This window comes from Egretta garzetta, unplaced genomic scaffold, assembly GCF_000687185.1.
Source record: "Egretta garzetta isolate BGI_Z169 unplaced genomic scaffold, ASM68718v1 scaffold370, whole genome shotgun sequence".
Taxonomy (NCBI): domain Eukaryota; kingdom Metazoa; phylum Chordata; class Aves; order Pelecaniformes; family Ardeidae; genus Egretta; species Egretta garzetta.
Window position 1 is genome coordinate 1,574,033 of NW_009258292.1, and position 15,188 is coordinate 1,589,220.

The 15,188-nt window shown below is 45.5% G+C and overlaps 1 protein-coding gene across 2 annotated transcripts in view; it reads left to right on the forward strand.

Annotated features, from left to right (window-relative positions):
- ASMT (acetylserotonin O-methyltransferase) overlaps positions 1–3,192 on the forward strand; it is an 8,471-nt gene extending 5,279 nt beyond the window's left edge. For both annotated transcript variants that reach the window (XM_009637571.2, XM_035892858.1), the window contains exons 6-8: positions 451–591; positions 1,873–1,995; positions 2,636–3,192. In XM_009637571.2, coding sequence (XP_009635866.1) covers positions 451–591; positions 1,873–1,995; positions 2,636–2,850 — 479 coding nt within the window. In that variant the 3' untranslated portion in view covers positions 2,851–3,192. The remainder of the gene's footprint in view (positions 1–450; positions 592–1,872; positions 1,996–2,635) is intronic.
- The last annotated feature ends 11,996 nt before the right edge of the window (positions 3,193–15,188 follow it).

Here is a 15,188-nt window from a genome sequence, read left to right on the forward strand (position 1 = left end):
TTCCCCCCCGGCCCTTCAGCCAGTGTCATTGAGATATTGCCTGCGGCCTTCTACCCTGCAGCGCCCGCTGTCCCAGGCCAGGGTGACATGGGAGTCATCAGGCTCCCTCAAGGGCTCCATCGCTGCTTCCCCCGTGCCTGGTTGTGTGGCCCTCTGTTTCATTTCCCACCTTCCAGCATCCACCACTGGGTCTGGCTGAGGGGGTACATAAGAGCTGTAAGCACTGGGGCTGACCCCATAGGCCTGGGTGCTGGGGCCCTGGGGGTTTCCCACAGCACAAATGGAGACAGTGGCCTCTCCTGTCCCTCCTCTCCCCTTTCAGCAACATGTGGGGAGCAAACGTACCTTGCCAGCTGCAGTGAATGCACCATTGCCAGCATCGCTTCATGGAGGTGTTGATGAACAGGCTGGTTTTGTGTCAGCTCTGACTTTCTTTTTCTCTCCCCAAAGGAGGTGGAGGAGCTTTGGCCCGGGAGTGTGTTTCTTTGTACCCAAATTCCACAGTCACAATTTATGACTTGCCAAAAGTCGTGCAAATGGCCAAAGAGCAATTTATTCCCCCTGAGGAGCGTCGGATCGCTTTCCATGAAGGTAGGTGCGGACAGCAGTGTTGTGTTGTTGCAGCTGTTGCTCCTGAGCCCCTTGTCTCTGCTCAGAGGTACCAACCATACTGGAGGCTCAGGTCTCCAGCTACCCCTTACATGGGCACAGCATCCCAGACTGCGGCTTCCCCAGTCCAGGCCTGCAATTCCTTGCTACTGCAGGGCTGTGCCAGTTGGGCACCTGCAGCTACCTTCTCTGAGACTCGGTTATTCAGCAACCAGAAGCTCTTTACTCCCGAACAGAACTATTTGATTTCTTCAGTACAAGGGTACTTTAACAAAAAAAAAAAAAATGTCCTGCAAATCTAAAAAACTGCCATGCCATGTTATAAATCTTCCTAACACTCCCTTTTTGTCTGTGCAGACCTCCTGGCAGAAGTGTGGGATGCCAGGCCTGCTCTGAGCAAGGGTTTTTCCTCTCTGGTCACAACTGATTGACTTTCAAATCCTAAGTTATTGCAGGCTTTGAATGTGGGTGAGCTAGCCCATATTCCTCTTGCCCAGTCCATAGATCTTGCATGGTCTTTGCACCATCTGTGATGAAAACGAGTGTAGGAAGATCTAATTTTTCATGTTTACAAAAGCCTTCAAAGTGTTGGAATGACTTAATATTGCTTGAAACTCAGAGAGAGGAAAGAAGCCTTGAAGAAGGAAAGGAGTATATGAAAAGAAGGATGGGGAAACACAGGAAATGTTATGTGTGCCAGTGGTGCAAAAAAAACAGGAGCAGAAATGACAAAGTAAGATGCAGAGAGAAAAGTCTGAATGCAGTACACCAGGTGCTGAACAAAGGCATGATGATGAAGCTAGTGCTTAGGAGGTGAGAGAAGTGTATTTTTTCCTTATGGATTTATGATGCAGCTCTGTGGTTACTGAAGGTCTTTGAGAATTTGCTTAGGTAAGGGAAAATTCTTCCCTTTTTCCCATGACAGAAACCATGGGAAACTGCCTCCTCTTCTTAACACTTTATGAATCTGAATTCCTGTCATTGGAAAAAACTTAGATTCACATGCTTTCGTGTGCATCAGAGGTTGTTTCAGATGAGATGCTGCTTTTAAACATTTCAGACCTTCTTGAGACTGAACAAGAACAAAATTCCCTATGCAGTGCCACAAAGGACTTTTACCTGGCAGCTCTGTTGCTGTCTGATAGGGGTGATGGACATGGCAAGCCCAGAGTCTTTAGAACTGGACAGAACTGAAAATATTTGCTTAACTCAGCCCCCTGTGATTTGGGAGTTTTGTGTAATACATGCATTCTTGCTTTACAGGAGACTTCTTTAACGATTCAATTCCAGAAGCTGAACTGTATATTTTATCCAAGATACTGCACGACTGGGATGATGACAAATGCAGGCAGCTGCTGGCAAAAGTCCACAAGTCTTGCAAACCTGGTAGGTGTGAGCTCTTGAAGAGCAGCTGGGAGACTCTTGCCCATCAGTTATGTGAAGCACACCAGTTTCAATGCACAATTTGGGTGGCAGAGTTTCAGTGCACGGGTTTCTTGGTTTAATATTTTGCTTCCCTAAGGCAGCTGTGTGCAGCTGAGCCAAATAGGGCCTGGTCTTAGTTCTTGTTATCTGGCTTCCATTTTTAGTCTCCTCCACAGGGACTCCTCTTTCAACATAATTAGGTATAAGGACTGGGGATCTGGGCAGTTTTTTAGACAGATAGGTGTATATGTCATAGTAAAAATCACATTAAGTATCACACTGAACTCTTGAGCTTTGAAAATACTGCCTACAGGGCTGGGTTCTCAGCAAAATCAGTAGGCTCAGCTCCTGTGGATTTCAGGTGGGGGAAATGCGAATTTCCATCCCAGCCCTACAGCCTCAGAACATCAGTACCTGTGTAGCCAGGCAGAGGTACACTCCAATTCTTTTGCTCTTTCATTGTCATCTGTGATACTGAAATCAGACTTAATGTAGAGGCTGCTTCTTCCTGAAGCTAAAGGTTAGGATCTAATAACTCAGCTGAAAAATATCTCGTCTTCTCAGAGCTCAGCATGTGTTTTATTTGTCTTTATTCAACCAGGTGGTGGAGTGCTGCTGGTTGAATCGCTTCTGAATGAAGATAAAAGTGGGCCTTTAGAGACACAACTGTATTCAATGAATATGTTGGTGCAGACCGAAGGAAAAGAGCGAACAGCAGCAGCGTACAGCAAGCTCCTTGAGGCAGGTGGCTTCAGAGAGGTCCAAGTCAAGAGGACTGGAAAACTCTATGATGCTGTTTTAGGAAGGAAGTCATAGTACCTCTATTATGTACCTAACAAGATAGAATAAGTGGAGAAATGTGTTATTCTTTTCTTAGAAGACAGTCATCAACCTAGCTTTTAGTTAAGGCAGCCAACTTTTTTGTAAGCTGATACGTTGTCGAGAGAATCACTGGTGATACACCTTGAGCGTGCATGGATTGTAAACTTGGCAGACTGATTAGGGCTTGCCTTTGGCTCTGGAAGGGAGAGAAAGAAATCAACATCTGTTCCACAAGAAAGAACCCACAAAAAATGTGCAGTGCCCGCTTCAGATTTTTTCATTCTTTCCAATTTTAACACTGTATCTGACAAAAGCAAGGCTAAATTTGTACTTGGATTCCTGCAAAATAAAACTGACCGCTGGATGGGCTCTGTTACCTGCATCTTTATTCCTGGGGAACTGATATAGTATAAGCAGAATGAATTATGTGTCCTTGTAGTTAGTATTTTCAGAGTTCCAGGAGAAGTCCTGTCTGTCTGAACCTTGGGGAGTTTGGCATGAACAATTAGATTAATTTTTTATTTCCTCTAGATTTTGATTTAAGTCACAAAAAATAATTTTGTAGCTTGATGACTGGCTGGAGCCCAGTGTTGCTCTTTTACAGGGCAGACCCTGAGACAACGTCTGAGAGGGAGAATGATGCAGCCAAGTCATTTGGTTACACCCTAAGGAATTCCTTATTGCGTGCCTCCTGCTAGTCCTTTAAATCATTTGGTCAGGCACAACCTGCCGTAACCCACCCAGTTCTTGGAAGCAGAATTACAGATTACTGGAGTGAGAAACATTTGGAGAAGGCACCAGAAGGTTACTCACTGCAGTTGTGGCTTGAACACTAGTTGCATTTGCACATTAAGCTGGATACTTGGGAAGCCTGAGACAGTCTTCTCAGCAGCCATCTACAGGAGCCTCCTGCTCCTTTGATGTAGGTGGAGCACAGGGAGAAGGTAGCTTCAGTAGAGAAAAGTTGGCCTCATGTCACGTTTTGTGATATCAAAATAAAATCACAAGGCTGTAATGGTCCTTCTCATCCTTTAAAGCAACAAGGCACGGTTCATAAGCTACTCTGCAGGTAGCGGGTTTATGCCCGAGCAGGATCTCTCCCCGTAGACACTGACAGGATGTCACAGGATTTGGGGCAAGGGGGTTTGGAGAGTTCCCTCATAAGCTGCAGTCACTGTGCAGTGTTCCCCACCTGCGAGTTACGTGGCATGAAGGTGACTTTGCCAGGAGCTGCAGCCTGTGAGTAATGTGTTCTGAATGCTTGCTTGCTTTCCAGACAAAGCAAGGTGTTACATCCTGCAGCAGCCAGGCACAAAGGCAAATAATGAAATGGGGCTGACCCAGCCTTTGTTGATTCCCCCTACACCCCAAAAAACCCAAATGTTCAGAGAAATTATTTTGCTGCTTTGACCGTACCAGGCAGGCAATCAAGTATGCGGGGGGCTGTGGCGGTGTGCTCCCCCCTCGTCTCTGACTCCCCCTCCTTTGACATGCACCCACTGGATGTGGGGGGAGACAGATAGCAATACAATAGCCAAGGGCTACTGTGGAATGTGCCCACCTAAGCACAGTGGTCAGTATGCAAATATGACTATGAGCCAATTATCTTACCCCCATAAATAATGAGCAGCCCAAGAGCCCTTTGAGCTCTCCTGCACAGCAGCGGGCTTCACGCCAGGATCTCCCCTTGAGCAGGCAAACCCCAAAACTTCTGTCTGGACTTTCTCTGATACGCTTTTTCCCCCAAAAAAGTTGTGTGCCCATGGTCTGGTGGTTGCTTCCATGGCTGCACTGTTTCCTGAGCCAGTAGACAGACTGGTCGTGGTCAGCGTGGTCAGCAGCTGCAAATACAAAATGATCCGTCATATAACCTTGATGAATCAGAGAATTCCTGTCTTGGCTGGTGTCAGTGTTAAGTCTGCCCTTGACTTGAAAAAAAGCATGAGCAAGTTGGTTTGGTTTGTCAAAACAAATTCCCTAAATACTGTACTTCTGCAATAAGTTGATTCATGACGTGCTCTGCATGTCATTAACTTACCAGTGAGCGGCTTGGGCATGACTTGAATAGGCAAGGTGCATTCCTGGTTCTAACATGCCTTTTAGCTGTATCAAGGTTCAAAGATGCTGGGTCTTTAAAGAACAGGATTGATTCATCATTACCTGCAATACAGATGGAAAAGGATGAATTGCAGTATGGTGACTGCAGAATTTGAAGATCATTGGTCTTTAAATGACTTTTAAGGGTCAGATGTGGTTGCATATCAGAGCAGCTAACACCAACACACAATCACAACCTTCTTTCACCGCCCGTGCAAAGCAGAACCTGCAGCTGGCTGTAGCTTGGGCTGCTCGTTCCTTACCTGCTAGTTGGTATTTGAGCATCCAGCTTCTGGTGGGATACCAAAGCATTCCTGGCTACTCTCTTATGCTAGATGACCAAGGAAATACTGGAGTATGCATAAGGAAGAGACTAAAATTCTATATTCACCTTCAAATACCAGACCTTGGAAATCACAAAATAATGTAGTAAGAGGATGCGTGCTGTTTCCATTAGACTATATTCATTTATCTACACAGTTCTGATTTTCCTGTTCTTCTTCACCCCCTCTGCCCTTTCCTCCACAGTGTGTTTAACCTCCTTTTCCTTCAGAGCCTCTCTTTTGTCCCATGACCGAAAGAGAGAAGGTTGCTCTGTGCGCACAGAACAAGTCAGTGCCACAGTAAGAGAGTAAGCCCTGAGTGCTCTGACCTGCCTTGACAAAGCAAAGACATAGCTGACCTCATCAGAGCCTCTTCCCTTTATTTCTGTTTTTTTTTCTTTTTCTTTTTTTTCTTTTTCTAAATGGCAAACACTCTGAAGGTGACCTGAAACAAGCGCTTTGCTGTATGCAGTCAAGTAAAACCCCTGTTTGCTCTATGGTTTCCATGCTCCAACAGGCATTTCTGATGACACCTTGTTATATATGGGGTCTTTCAGCTGTATTTTTTGCTTGGCATTGGATATTTTCATGTTAAAAAAGATTGTATAGGAACAAAGCCATAAGGTAGAGGTTTCCAAGTTACTTCTGTTTTGGGTGATGAAAGCAGTTCCCAGCTTCAGGCCCTCTCATGGTGCTGGGGTGGGAGCTTTTCTGCTTGATGCAGATGGCTCTTGTCAACAGAGTTCTTTCCCCCTCTTGAGTTTTTAGCCATGCAGGCTGAGATAAATTTTCCAGCTCCCAAGATAACTTAGGAGTAACAAATGAAACCTGGCCATAGCTGGGGAGAATCAACCAAGAGCAGAAGAAGACAGGTTTGAACGAACCAGGAAGGGAACGTATTCTGTGAGCTGAGATGGGCTGTGCCCGGCTGGGCTGGGTGAGTGCAGCTGCCCCCAGGGCTGCTCTGTTGGGCAGGACAGAAGTTTCCAGCAAGGCCTTGGCCCAGTGGCCTGGGAATTATATGAGAAAGCAGAGGGCAGGAGGAGCTGGGGAATTTGCCTTGTTAACATGCTGACTGGAAGCCAAAGGCTGCTACCTTTCAAAGGGAGGCCTCCCCAGCCTCCAGGTCCCTTTGGGAAGTTTCCTTCCATATGCCTGCAAAAGACCCAAGTCCAGGATGCTCTGTAATGTCTCCTGAGGTGCATCAGCAGGAGTTGCACACAGTCTTGCTCTTGGTACCCACGAGCACACATGTGTTCATGAGTCCCTTGGATATGACCACAGCCTCTAGTTCCATCTGATCTCCGTGCCTCATCAGGCCACCAACTCTGACCTCTGGTCTTTCCAGATCAGGTGGGTCTTCTCCTGCTCAGCCAAAGACACCTCCATCCAAGGCCCCATTGTCTGCTGGCACACCCAGATGCTTGGGCCAGCCACAGCCCTGTATATATCAATGTCAAATTGATCATTACTTTCATTGGTTTAGGTTTGGTTTTTTTTTTTTTTTTTTTTTTTTTTTTATATGACAGCAGTCTTTTTCAGTGGTAATTAAGTATGGGCTATTAAATATTCAGTTCTCAAGAATTCATTAGACTGGATGAGGTGGGTTCCTGGCTCTGCATGGGAGAGGTGTTACTCTTGCCCATAAGAATGATTCCTCGTGTCTCAGTGAGAAGAGGACTACCTTTGGTGGTGAGGGGCCACCAGCCTTCCACTAACTTTGCCTCCTGTTGACTTCACAGGGCTCCAGCTCCGGCCTAGGGGCCTTGTTATGTGGCTGTTTTGGGAAACCACCGTGTGAAGCAGAGCTTGATATCAAGTGTCTCCTGCTGTTTGTCATCCCACACTTAGATTTCCCCATCATAACAAAGACTTTGAGAGCATCGGAGCAGGCTGAAGACAGGTGCCCCAGCATCATCAAGAGCTTGCTGACATTGGTCATCGCAGAAGCACGGCCTTGAGCACCAGGAAAACAGCTTCAAATTTAACAAACAAATGAAACAGTTAACTAGGCAAGAAAAAAGAGTGGAGGAGCAGAGCAAGGAACCTCTGCCTACAAAAACAACAGGCAAGTGTACAGCTGGATCAGGAGGAGGCTGGGGGCTGAGTGCTGCCCAGAAACACATTGCCAAAGAAGACCTCAAATGGAGGGGAGAAGGGTGGGAAATCATCACCACGGGAGCTGTGGCTGCAGAGGCACCACAGGACAGTGGGAAGCAGGCACATGCACCCAGGGTCACTGCTGGCTACAGGGTCCAGCTCCCCCTCCCTCCACCCGCCTGCTTCTAGAGCCCCCTTGAGGGACCTGGGACCTGACCACCAGTTGTCCTGGACTGCGTGTGTCGCTGTAAGTGTGTGTGTGTGTGTGTTCTTCCCCACAAATTCTGGGTATTTCTTCCCTCTAATGCTCAAGCCCCTTGAAGAAAACTTATTGTAAACCAACTTACTTTTTGGCAAGGGCAACATTTTGAATGAAGCTCCAGGAGGGTTGTGGAGGTTGTTCTACACTGGGGGTGGGGAGGTGAGGTGAGAGAGGTGGTGAGGGGGTGCTTTCTGGATCTCAGTAAGGAAGGCCCGAAACAAATGGCTTAATAAAATAACTGTTTTAATAAGGCAGAATAAGAAGAGTAATATGGATAACAAGTAAATCTTAGGTCCCCTCAGATGCCAGGTACCCATGTGCATGCAGCACTGGACGGAGCCCAGCTGGATTTTCCCACAGTGCACTGTAAGATCCTGTCCATGCAGGGAAGCACCTTATTTCGGGTCATTTGAGTTATTATGTGATTTTCTTACAGGGAAAAGTATGCTCTCAGGAGAACTGGTTGCTGCACCGTTAGATAAAGGCAAGGCCACACAGGTGGTGTCATCGCCGGGGCTGCGTGGGAGCTGCCTGCAGGCTCCTCTGTCATGGCAAGCTGGCTGAGCTCATCCTACATCTGAGGGATGTGAATGGCACAGCACGGGCCTGAAGGACCACCCTGGACATGTAGCACCATGCAGCACAGGCTTGTACCTGCTCAGCTTAGCTGTGATGTGGGTCACTACCTCCTAAACACGCAATGGGCTCCCGGTCAGGGTCAATATGTTCCATCCCTTGATCCACACACAGCTTACCTTTCCCAAAGATATTATAAGTTACAGATTGCACTAATAGCATACAGGGTCCTCAAGCCCTAAGTGCAAGGCCCGGTAGAGCAGATATGGCCTGTCCATGACCACTGACCCCTTGAGCACAATGTCTTCTGCAAGGCTGCCAGTAGAGTGGCTTCCAGAAGGTCAGCGTGTTTCTGAAGAACTGAGTGTTCTCACACCTCACAGCCTCTGAAAGGGTGCAGTGTCTGTGTCCAGCCTTGCCAGAAGCAAGTTGCTTCTAACAGGATGAAACAGATTTCTTAAAATAGGAAATACGGCTCTGTGTTACGTACTAGTGCGATCTGACTGTCAGGAGCTGACTAAAAGCACATAAAACTCAGTATTTTTTTCCAACGTCTCAGGGTGGGTTTTGAGAATGACTTAAGGTTCATGTTGTCAGAAAGGTACGTATTTAGTCTTTATCCTGTGCCATATCTTGTAGCTTTAAAACAGGTAATGGTATTTGAAATGGACTACAGTATTCAATCAATATGCCTTTGGTGTCATAAATGAATCCGTGCCAACAGCACACTTTGCTGATTTCTTCTTTCAGCATTTGTAGTACAGAAGGAAGACTGCAGTTCCAGGCTGTGATATGAATACTAAGGATGTTAAAGTGTGATAAAACTGTTCATCTCTTAATGCTTATTAAAAACATTTTTTAAAAAAAATAAAAATCTCATCTGGAAACACTGAAATGTCAGTAAAATTTAATTTTTAGTTGGAGACTAGATGACCTAATACTGCTATACAAACATTTCTTTCAGGCCTTTAGCTGTCAGAAGTGTCATTCAACAGCCTTGGGCATCAAGGAGGCTAAAAAGACAATAAAAGTTATAGCATTAATATGTGTAGGAGTAAATATATAGGCCCCAGTGTTACAGCTGCTGAGGGCAAGCATGTCTGATTGGCAAGAAAGAGTATTTTGTGTGCAGGAAGGATACAAAGAGGACGGAGCCAGGCTCTTTTCAGTGGTGCCCAGTTGCAGGACGAGAGGCAATGGGCACCAGCTGAAACTCAGGGCATTCCCTCTGAGCATCAGGAAACACTTTTTTACTGTGAGCAGTGGTACAGGCTGCCCAGAGAGATGACGGAGTCTCTCACCTCGAAGATATTCAAAGGCTGTCTAGTCATGGTCCTGGGCAACCAGCTCTAAGTGGACCTGTTTGAGCAGGGGGACTGGACCAGATGACCTCCAAAGGTCCCTTCCAACCTCAAACATCCTGTGATTCTGTGTGTCTAAATATGGATGGATTTAAGGCATGATGTGTCTGGCAGCTCATTTTTAAGCAACAATAACTCAGTGTTCACCTTTAGCTCATCAGTTTCATACAGTGTGTCGAATGGTGGTGAAAAATCAGATTTCAGCTGTATATTGGTGTTGGGCAAACCAAACTCCCCACCTGGAAGGTGACCAAGATGATTCCTAGAGGAAGACATCTCTCCAAGTATTGGGCTGAAGATAAATCAGAAAGAGGGAAAGTTCAGGCCAAAGTACTGGTTACTGGTCCTGATTCAGCCCCACCACCCTAGAGCAGCTGGCTGAAGGAGGCTGGGGAAGTATTGTGCCCTCTCCTTGAAAGCTGAGTTCAGCTACAGGTGAGGGCAGTGACCTAGTGCATATGGCAATCTCCAGTGTGGCCTGTGCTCAAAGCAGGTGTCAAAGCACAGCCTACAGAGGGTGGGTAACAGCAGCAACCCCAGGCGCTGTGACCCCAGAGATGGCTCCTATAGCGGCCAAGATGACTGAGATACTGGCTGCAATTGTAGAGAGGATGAGGTGGTTTACAATAATAGATTATGCAAGTTCACGGGCTGATCAAGTTCCCACCCTAATGAGAAGGGTACCTGAGGGAAGAGCAGCAGTGTATTTAAAGACTGTTGTACCTACATTGCTTGTAGGGTTTTGCAGCTATCCATGGCTCTAAAGAATTACTCTGATTCAAAAGGTACCTTGGCATTGTGGAAAAAAAGTGTATCTTGTGTACTGTATCTGGTGCTGTTTTAATGATAAGGCCACACTAAGTTGAAAACCAAGCTTTAGCAGAAATGATTGGGTGTTCTGCATACTCAGCTGGTATATTTTGTTCCTCCTCCAGCATTTGAAAAGCTGGAGTAACCATTTGTCCTGGTATGGCAGCCCCAGGGGTACAGGATAGAGATGGGGAAAGAAATCCTTGAAAGTTCAGGAAACTCTGAAGGGCAGGTAATTCCTCCGGAAGTATTAAGCCTGTCCTATGAGTCCAAATTCATACCAGGTAACTTAGAAAGCAGCTTTTTTCCCTGAGATAGCAATGCCAGCCCTTCAGGCATGAGCTCTGTGGATGTCTTCCATCTGCCTACCATTGCAGTAAAGCAGTTTTGATGATGTGCAAGTCATAATGCCCCAATCAATCAATATTGGTAGAAAATTATTACCAAAATTTTATTTCTGCATCTGTCCATCCATCTGTCTGTTAATGGACAAATTTTTGGAGTGTAAGCTATTCAACAGCTGCAGAACAGAGGTGAACGCTTGACTAGTTTTGCTAATGAAACATTAGTTCTTAGGAAGTCACATCCTGAGTGCTGTTGAACCCTGACCCTCTGTTTTTGACCAAGTCCCCTGAAGTACAAGTGCAGGATAATACCAGAGGGCCCAGGGCTATAAACTGAAATCACAGATTATCAGTTACAGATAAATGCAACTTCAACAGGTGGGTAGAAATGATTTTACAGCAGAATTTGAAAACCTGCAGACCTGTGTAACAGACTAGTGCAGCTGCCCACGGCTGATCACATTGCAGAGATGTCTGTAGGGACAACATAAAGCAAGCAATGAACCCCAACTGCTCACTATGCACACTTGTTGAGAACAGGGTGTGCAGAATGGATCCCGCTGGTGCTTGTATTCTTACGCGTGGAAGTATTTTTTATTGTTGTTAAAAGGAAGTGTGCCTCTTTTTTATACTTTGTCTGGTACTCTGCTCTTGAGGCTTTTTTGAGATTGTATGCAGCGTTCCGTCTTCAATCACAGCACAGAAAATCCATTTGACCTGGTATCCCCTCACATGCCTTATCGTCTCCATACATCTGCTGCTGCCTCACAATGAATCTGTAGATTAGCTCAACCAAATGCTTTGCCACAGGTGAGGGTTAAAACTTTTGCAGGACTAATGCTGCCTGGTTGGAACTCTGTTTTTATTGTCAGCTAAGCTAGTCACATATGCCCTGGGGCAGCTGCAAAGTGAACTCTGCCTGCTCTGGAGGGGATGCTCAGGAGCGCTGTCCTTGAGTAGTACAGCATGAAGGGATAATGGTGTGACAGCACCACAGTTACCCTTGCCAGCAGTTTCCACCTGCCAGCGAAGTGCCTAATCAAGGATTTTTCACCCTCAGACCAGGTCTTCCCTGCAATTCTGCGGATAACCGTTGTCACATAAAAGCTAGTGGCCCAAGGAAAATAAAATGCTAGTGATATCCATTGCTTTCCACATTAACTGGTAAAAGACAGAGACTTAGTGAAAATTTTTTGAGCTTTCTTTTCCCATAGAACTGTCTTGGGAATGGATCTGAGGAACTGAAAAAAAATGTATCGTGTTCACTAAAAGTGGGTCTAGATTTGTGTAAATGAATGAATTTTGCAGAATTGCACTTAGCGCATGTGCAGACAGAAGTTCCTAAATAGAAAATGAGATTGCGCGCTCTCCTTGAGGTGGGGGGAAGATGTCCATTATGAACGTAGCTGTGTTCTTGAAACCTGTTGTTCGGGCTTCTCCTTCAGAGAAATCACATTTTGCTAAATGCAAGGTGCACAGATTCCAGGCTATGTTGTCCAGCATGAGGACGTCTACATGTTTGTACAGTTGGGGTTTGGTCTAGCTTTTGTATGTTCAGACCTAGTACTCTGGTAACACAGGAGACCCTGTGGTGTTAGAACCTGGGAAACAGGTGCTGTTTCCGAGTTGTATATATTAGGATATTTTGAATGTTAAGGGTATGTAGATACTCATAATGTAAGGATACCTCAGTTTTGAGATAGCTGGTTAAGGCAAAGGCAAGAGAGGGAAGCAGTAAGGAACCACACCCAGGTACACAAATGCTAGCAAACAGACGTTGAGGAAAACATTGCCAAACATCAGAACTCCCTGGCCACTCAGTGGGGGACCCTCAAAGGATGCCCTCAAAGCCACAAAGAGGTTCAACCAGATCTTTGTAGTGGAGAAAAGAGAAGAAACAAGATTATCAGGGGGCTTATAAGAGAGAACAAATATCACAGGAAATTAAAGTGGGCTTGTGGGAGTTACTGTGGGAACCTTACTATGGGGCTTGTGGGAAATCTACAGTATTTAGAGACAGGGCCAAAAGCAGGAGAAGGGAGGAATCAAGGCAGACAGGGGAAGAACAAGCCTGGGGAATTGGAGAGGAGGTGAGATAAAATGTATTGGTCATGTTTTGCAAGCTGCTGGTCAGTATGCCTGTCTGGCCAAGCTGCGCGCCTGATCAATACAGATTGTCTTTTCTTCTTATTAAAATCTATCCCCTGCTGTCTCCTGTTTCTTTTTGGAAAGTCTTCCAGCATCAAAATCCCAGCCTGCTGGAGTAGAGCTGCTTTTGAACAAGCCCCAGGTAAGACCCCGCTTTGGTTTAGGAACGCTGGTGCATTGCACCGAGTTCAGGTTCCTGACGCTGTTCTGTAGTGATTTCTTGTTACAAGCTCGTGACAAGCTCCCAAGTGCTTCTGAAGCACCAGGGGGTTAACCGACTGCTGAACTGACGGTACAAGCTTTAATCCGCACTGCTTCTTTAGCCTTGTTGATGGAAGAGCCAAAGAAACAGGTGAACCTGGTAGAAAGACCCATTGAAGCCAAATAACTTAGCTAGCATGTTTTGTAACCAGTGTGTTTCTCAGAAGGAATAAGATTAAGTGGATCATCTGGTGTGTACTCTGTGCCTGATGGAAAGAAGCTTATTTAAATTAAGAGGAGCAGAGAATCTGTGCCTCAGTCCAGAAAGAAGATGGTTTCCACGGAAGACCTTGACTACCCTCAAATCATCTTGCAATACAGCAGTGGATTTTTAGTCTCAAAGGTAAGGAATATAACTCAGTCTTGGATAGACGTCTGAGACTGGAATGCTCAAGGGCCTTGCTTAATGTCTCTGAGAAGAAAACAGTTCATAATAAAGCATCCTAATAATACACTGACTTTAAACTTGGAGTAGGCATGACAGAAGTCTAAAAGGAAAAATACCTAAGGCAGACCTGGCCCACAGGATGGATCCCTCATTTATTGAGACCACTCTGACCTTTGGAGGCTTAGACAAGTAGATGTTGTCTCTATGTGAAGGTTTAGAAACACAGGCGTTTATAGCTGAGAGCTTACTGGCTGACTGCCTCAAATGTGGAAGGTTCTTTTGATGGTGGGATTTCTTTCCACTTTTCATTTTTGGAGTTTGAGAAACTTCAATTGCTTTTTTCTCCCCCTGTCATACCATGCAAAGAACAAGATTTTTCAAATATCTTCCTCCCTTCCCAAATTCACCACGCAGCAGGCTGAATTTGATAACATCAGTATATTATGTCCCATCAGATGGAAGGGACTGTGAATACAGAATGTGGTATAATGACTGTCTCCCAGACAGCATATCATTAAGGCAGACAGGCAGTAGTTTCAATTTCTTTAATGTTTGTTGATGTTGTTTTCCTGTGTGTATGTGCGTTTGCATAAAATTCCTCTATTCAATTTGTTTTAATTTTCCTCATTTACCGTCTACAATGCTTTCAAAATTCATGTCATGTTTTAGAGAAGTAATCTCAACCCTGTTCTTACTGAAGGTAAAAGAGTCTTCCCTCTGATGGACGTTACCCAGTCATTTGCCGACGATACTAAATTAGATTGCTGACAATACTAAATTAGGAGGCACCATTGATTCCCTCAAGGGTGGAGAGGCTTTACAGAGAGATCTTGACAGATTAGAGCACTAGGAAATTTCCAGCCATATGCAATTTAACAAGGATAAGTGCCAGATGGTATACCTGGGACAGTGTAACCCTGGATTACTTACAGATTGGGGTACAAGAGGCTTGAGTGCAGTCCTGCAGAAAGGGATCTGAGGGTTTTGGTGAATGGTAAGGTCAGTGTGAGTCAACAATATACCCTGGTGGCCAAAATGGCCAACTGTATCATGGGGTGTATTAAACACAGTATAGCTAACCTGTTGAAAGCCGTCATCGTCCCACTATACTCAGCACTGGTGTGGCCTCACCTTGAGCACTGTGCACAGTTTTGGGCTCCACAATATAAGAAGGATATAAAAATGAATGTGTCCAAATTGAACTAATGCTGAAATGCTGGAAAGAAATGCTGAAATTCATGGCTGGCCAGAACTCAGTGTGGAGTATATGTGGCAGAGATGTTCTTGCTGCATTTGACCTTTCCCCTTTCAGGCAGATCTGTGACCTGGGAGGTGAGCATCAGCAGATCTTCCTTAACAAGCCTAGGAACTGCCTTCTTTTACAAGCCCTGAAAAGAAAAATAACTCCTATGTTATATGACGGGTACAGCAATGGAAAGCAGGACATGTCTCAGACTCTTGTCAGCAATAAAGGGAGCATTTTACTGTCTTGGTTGGGCTGAAAAGAGAAATGTGAGAGTGGTGGGAGCATTAGGAAGCTCAATGTTTTTCTCTACAGAGTGTCATTTGTGTGAGTAGTGGCTTTTATGCCCTTGCATATGTGGCAGGTTTGGCATTTTTTCTTGCCTTGCTTGGTGCATTCTTCCCGTGCCAGACTCTTTC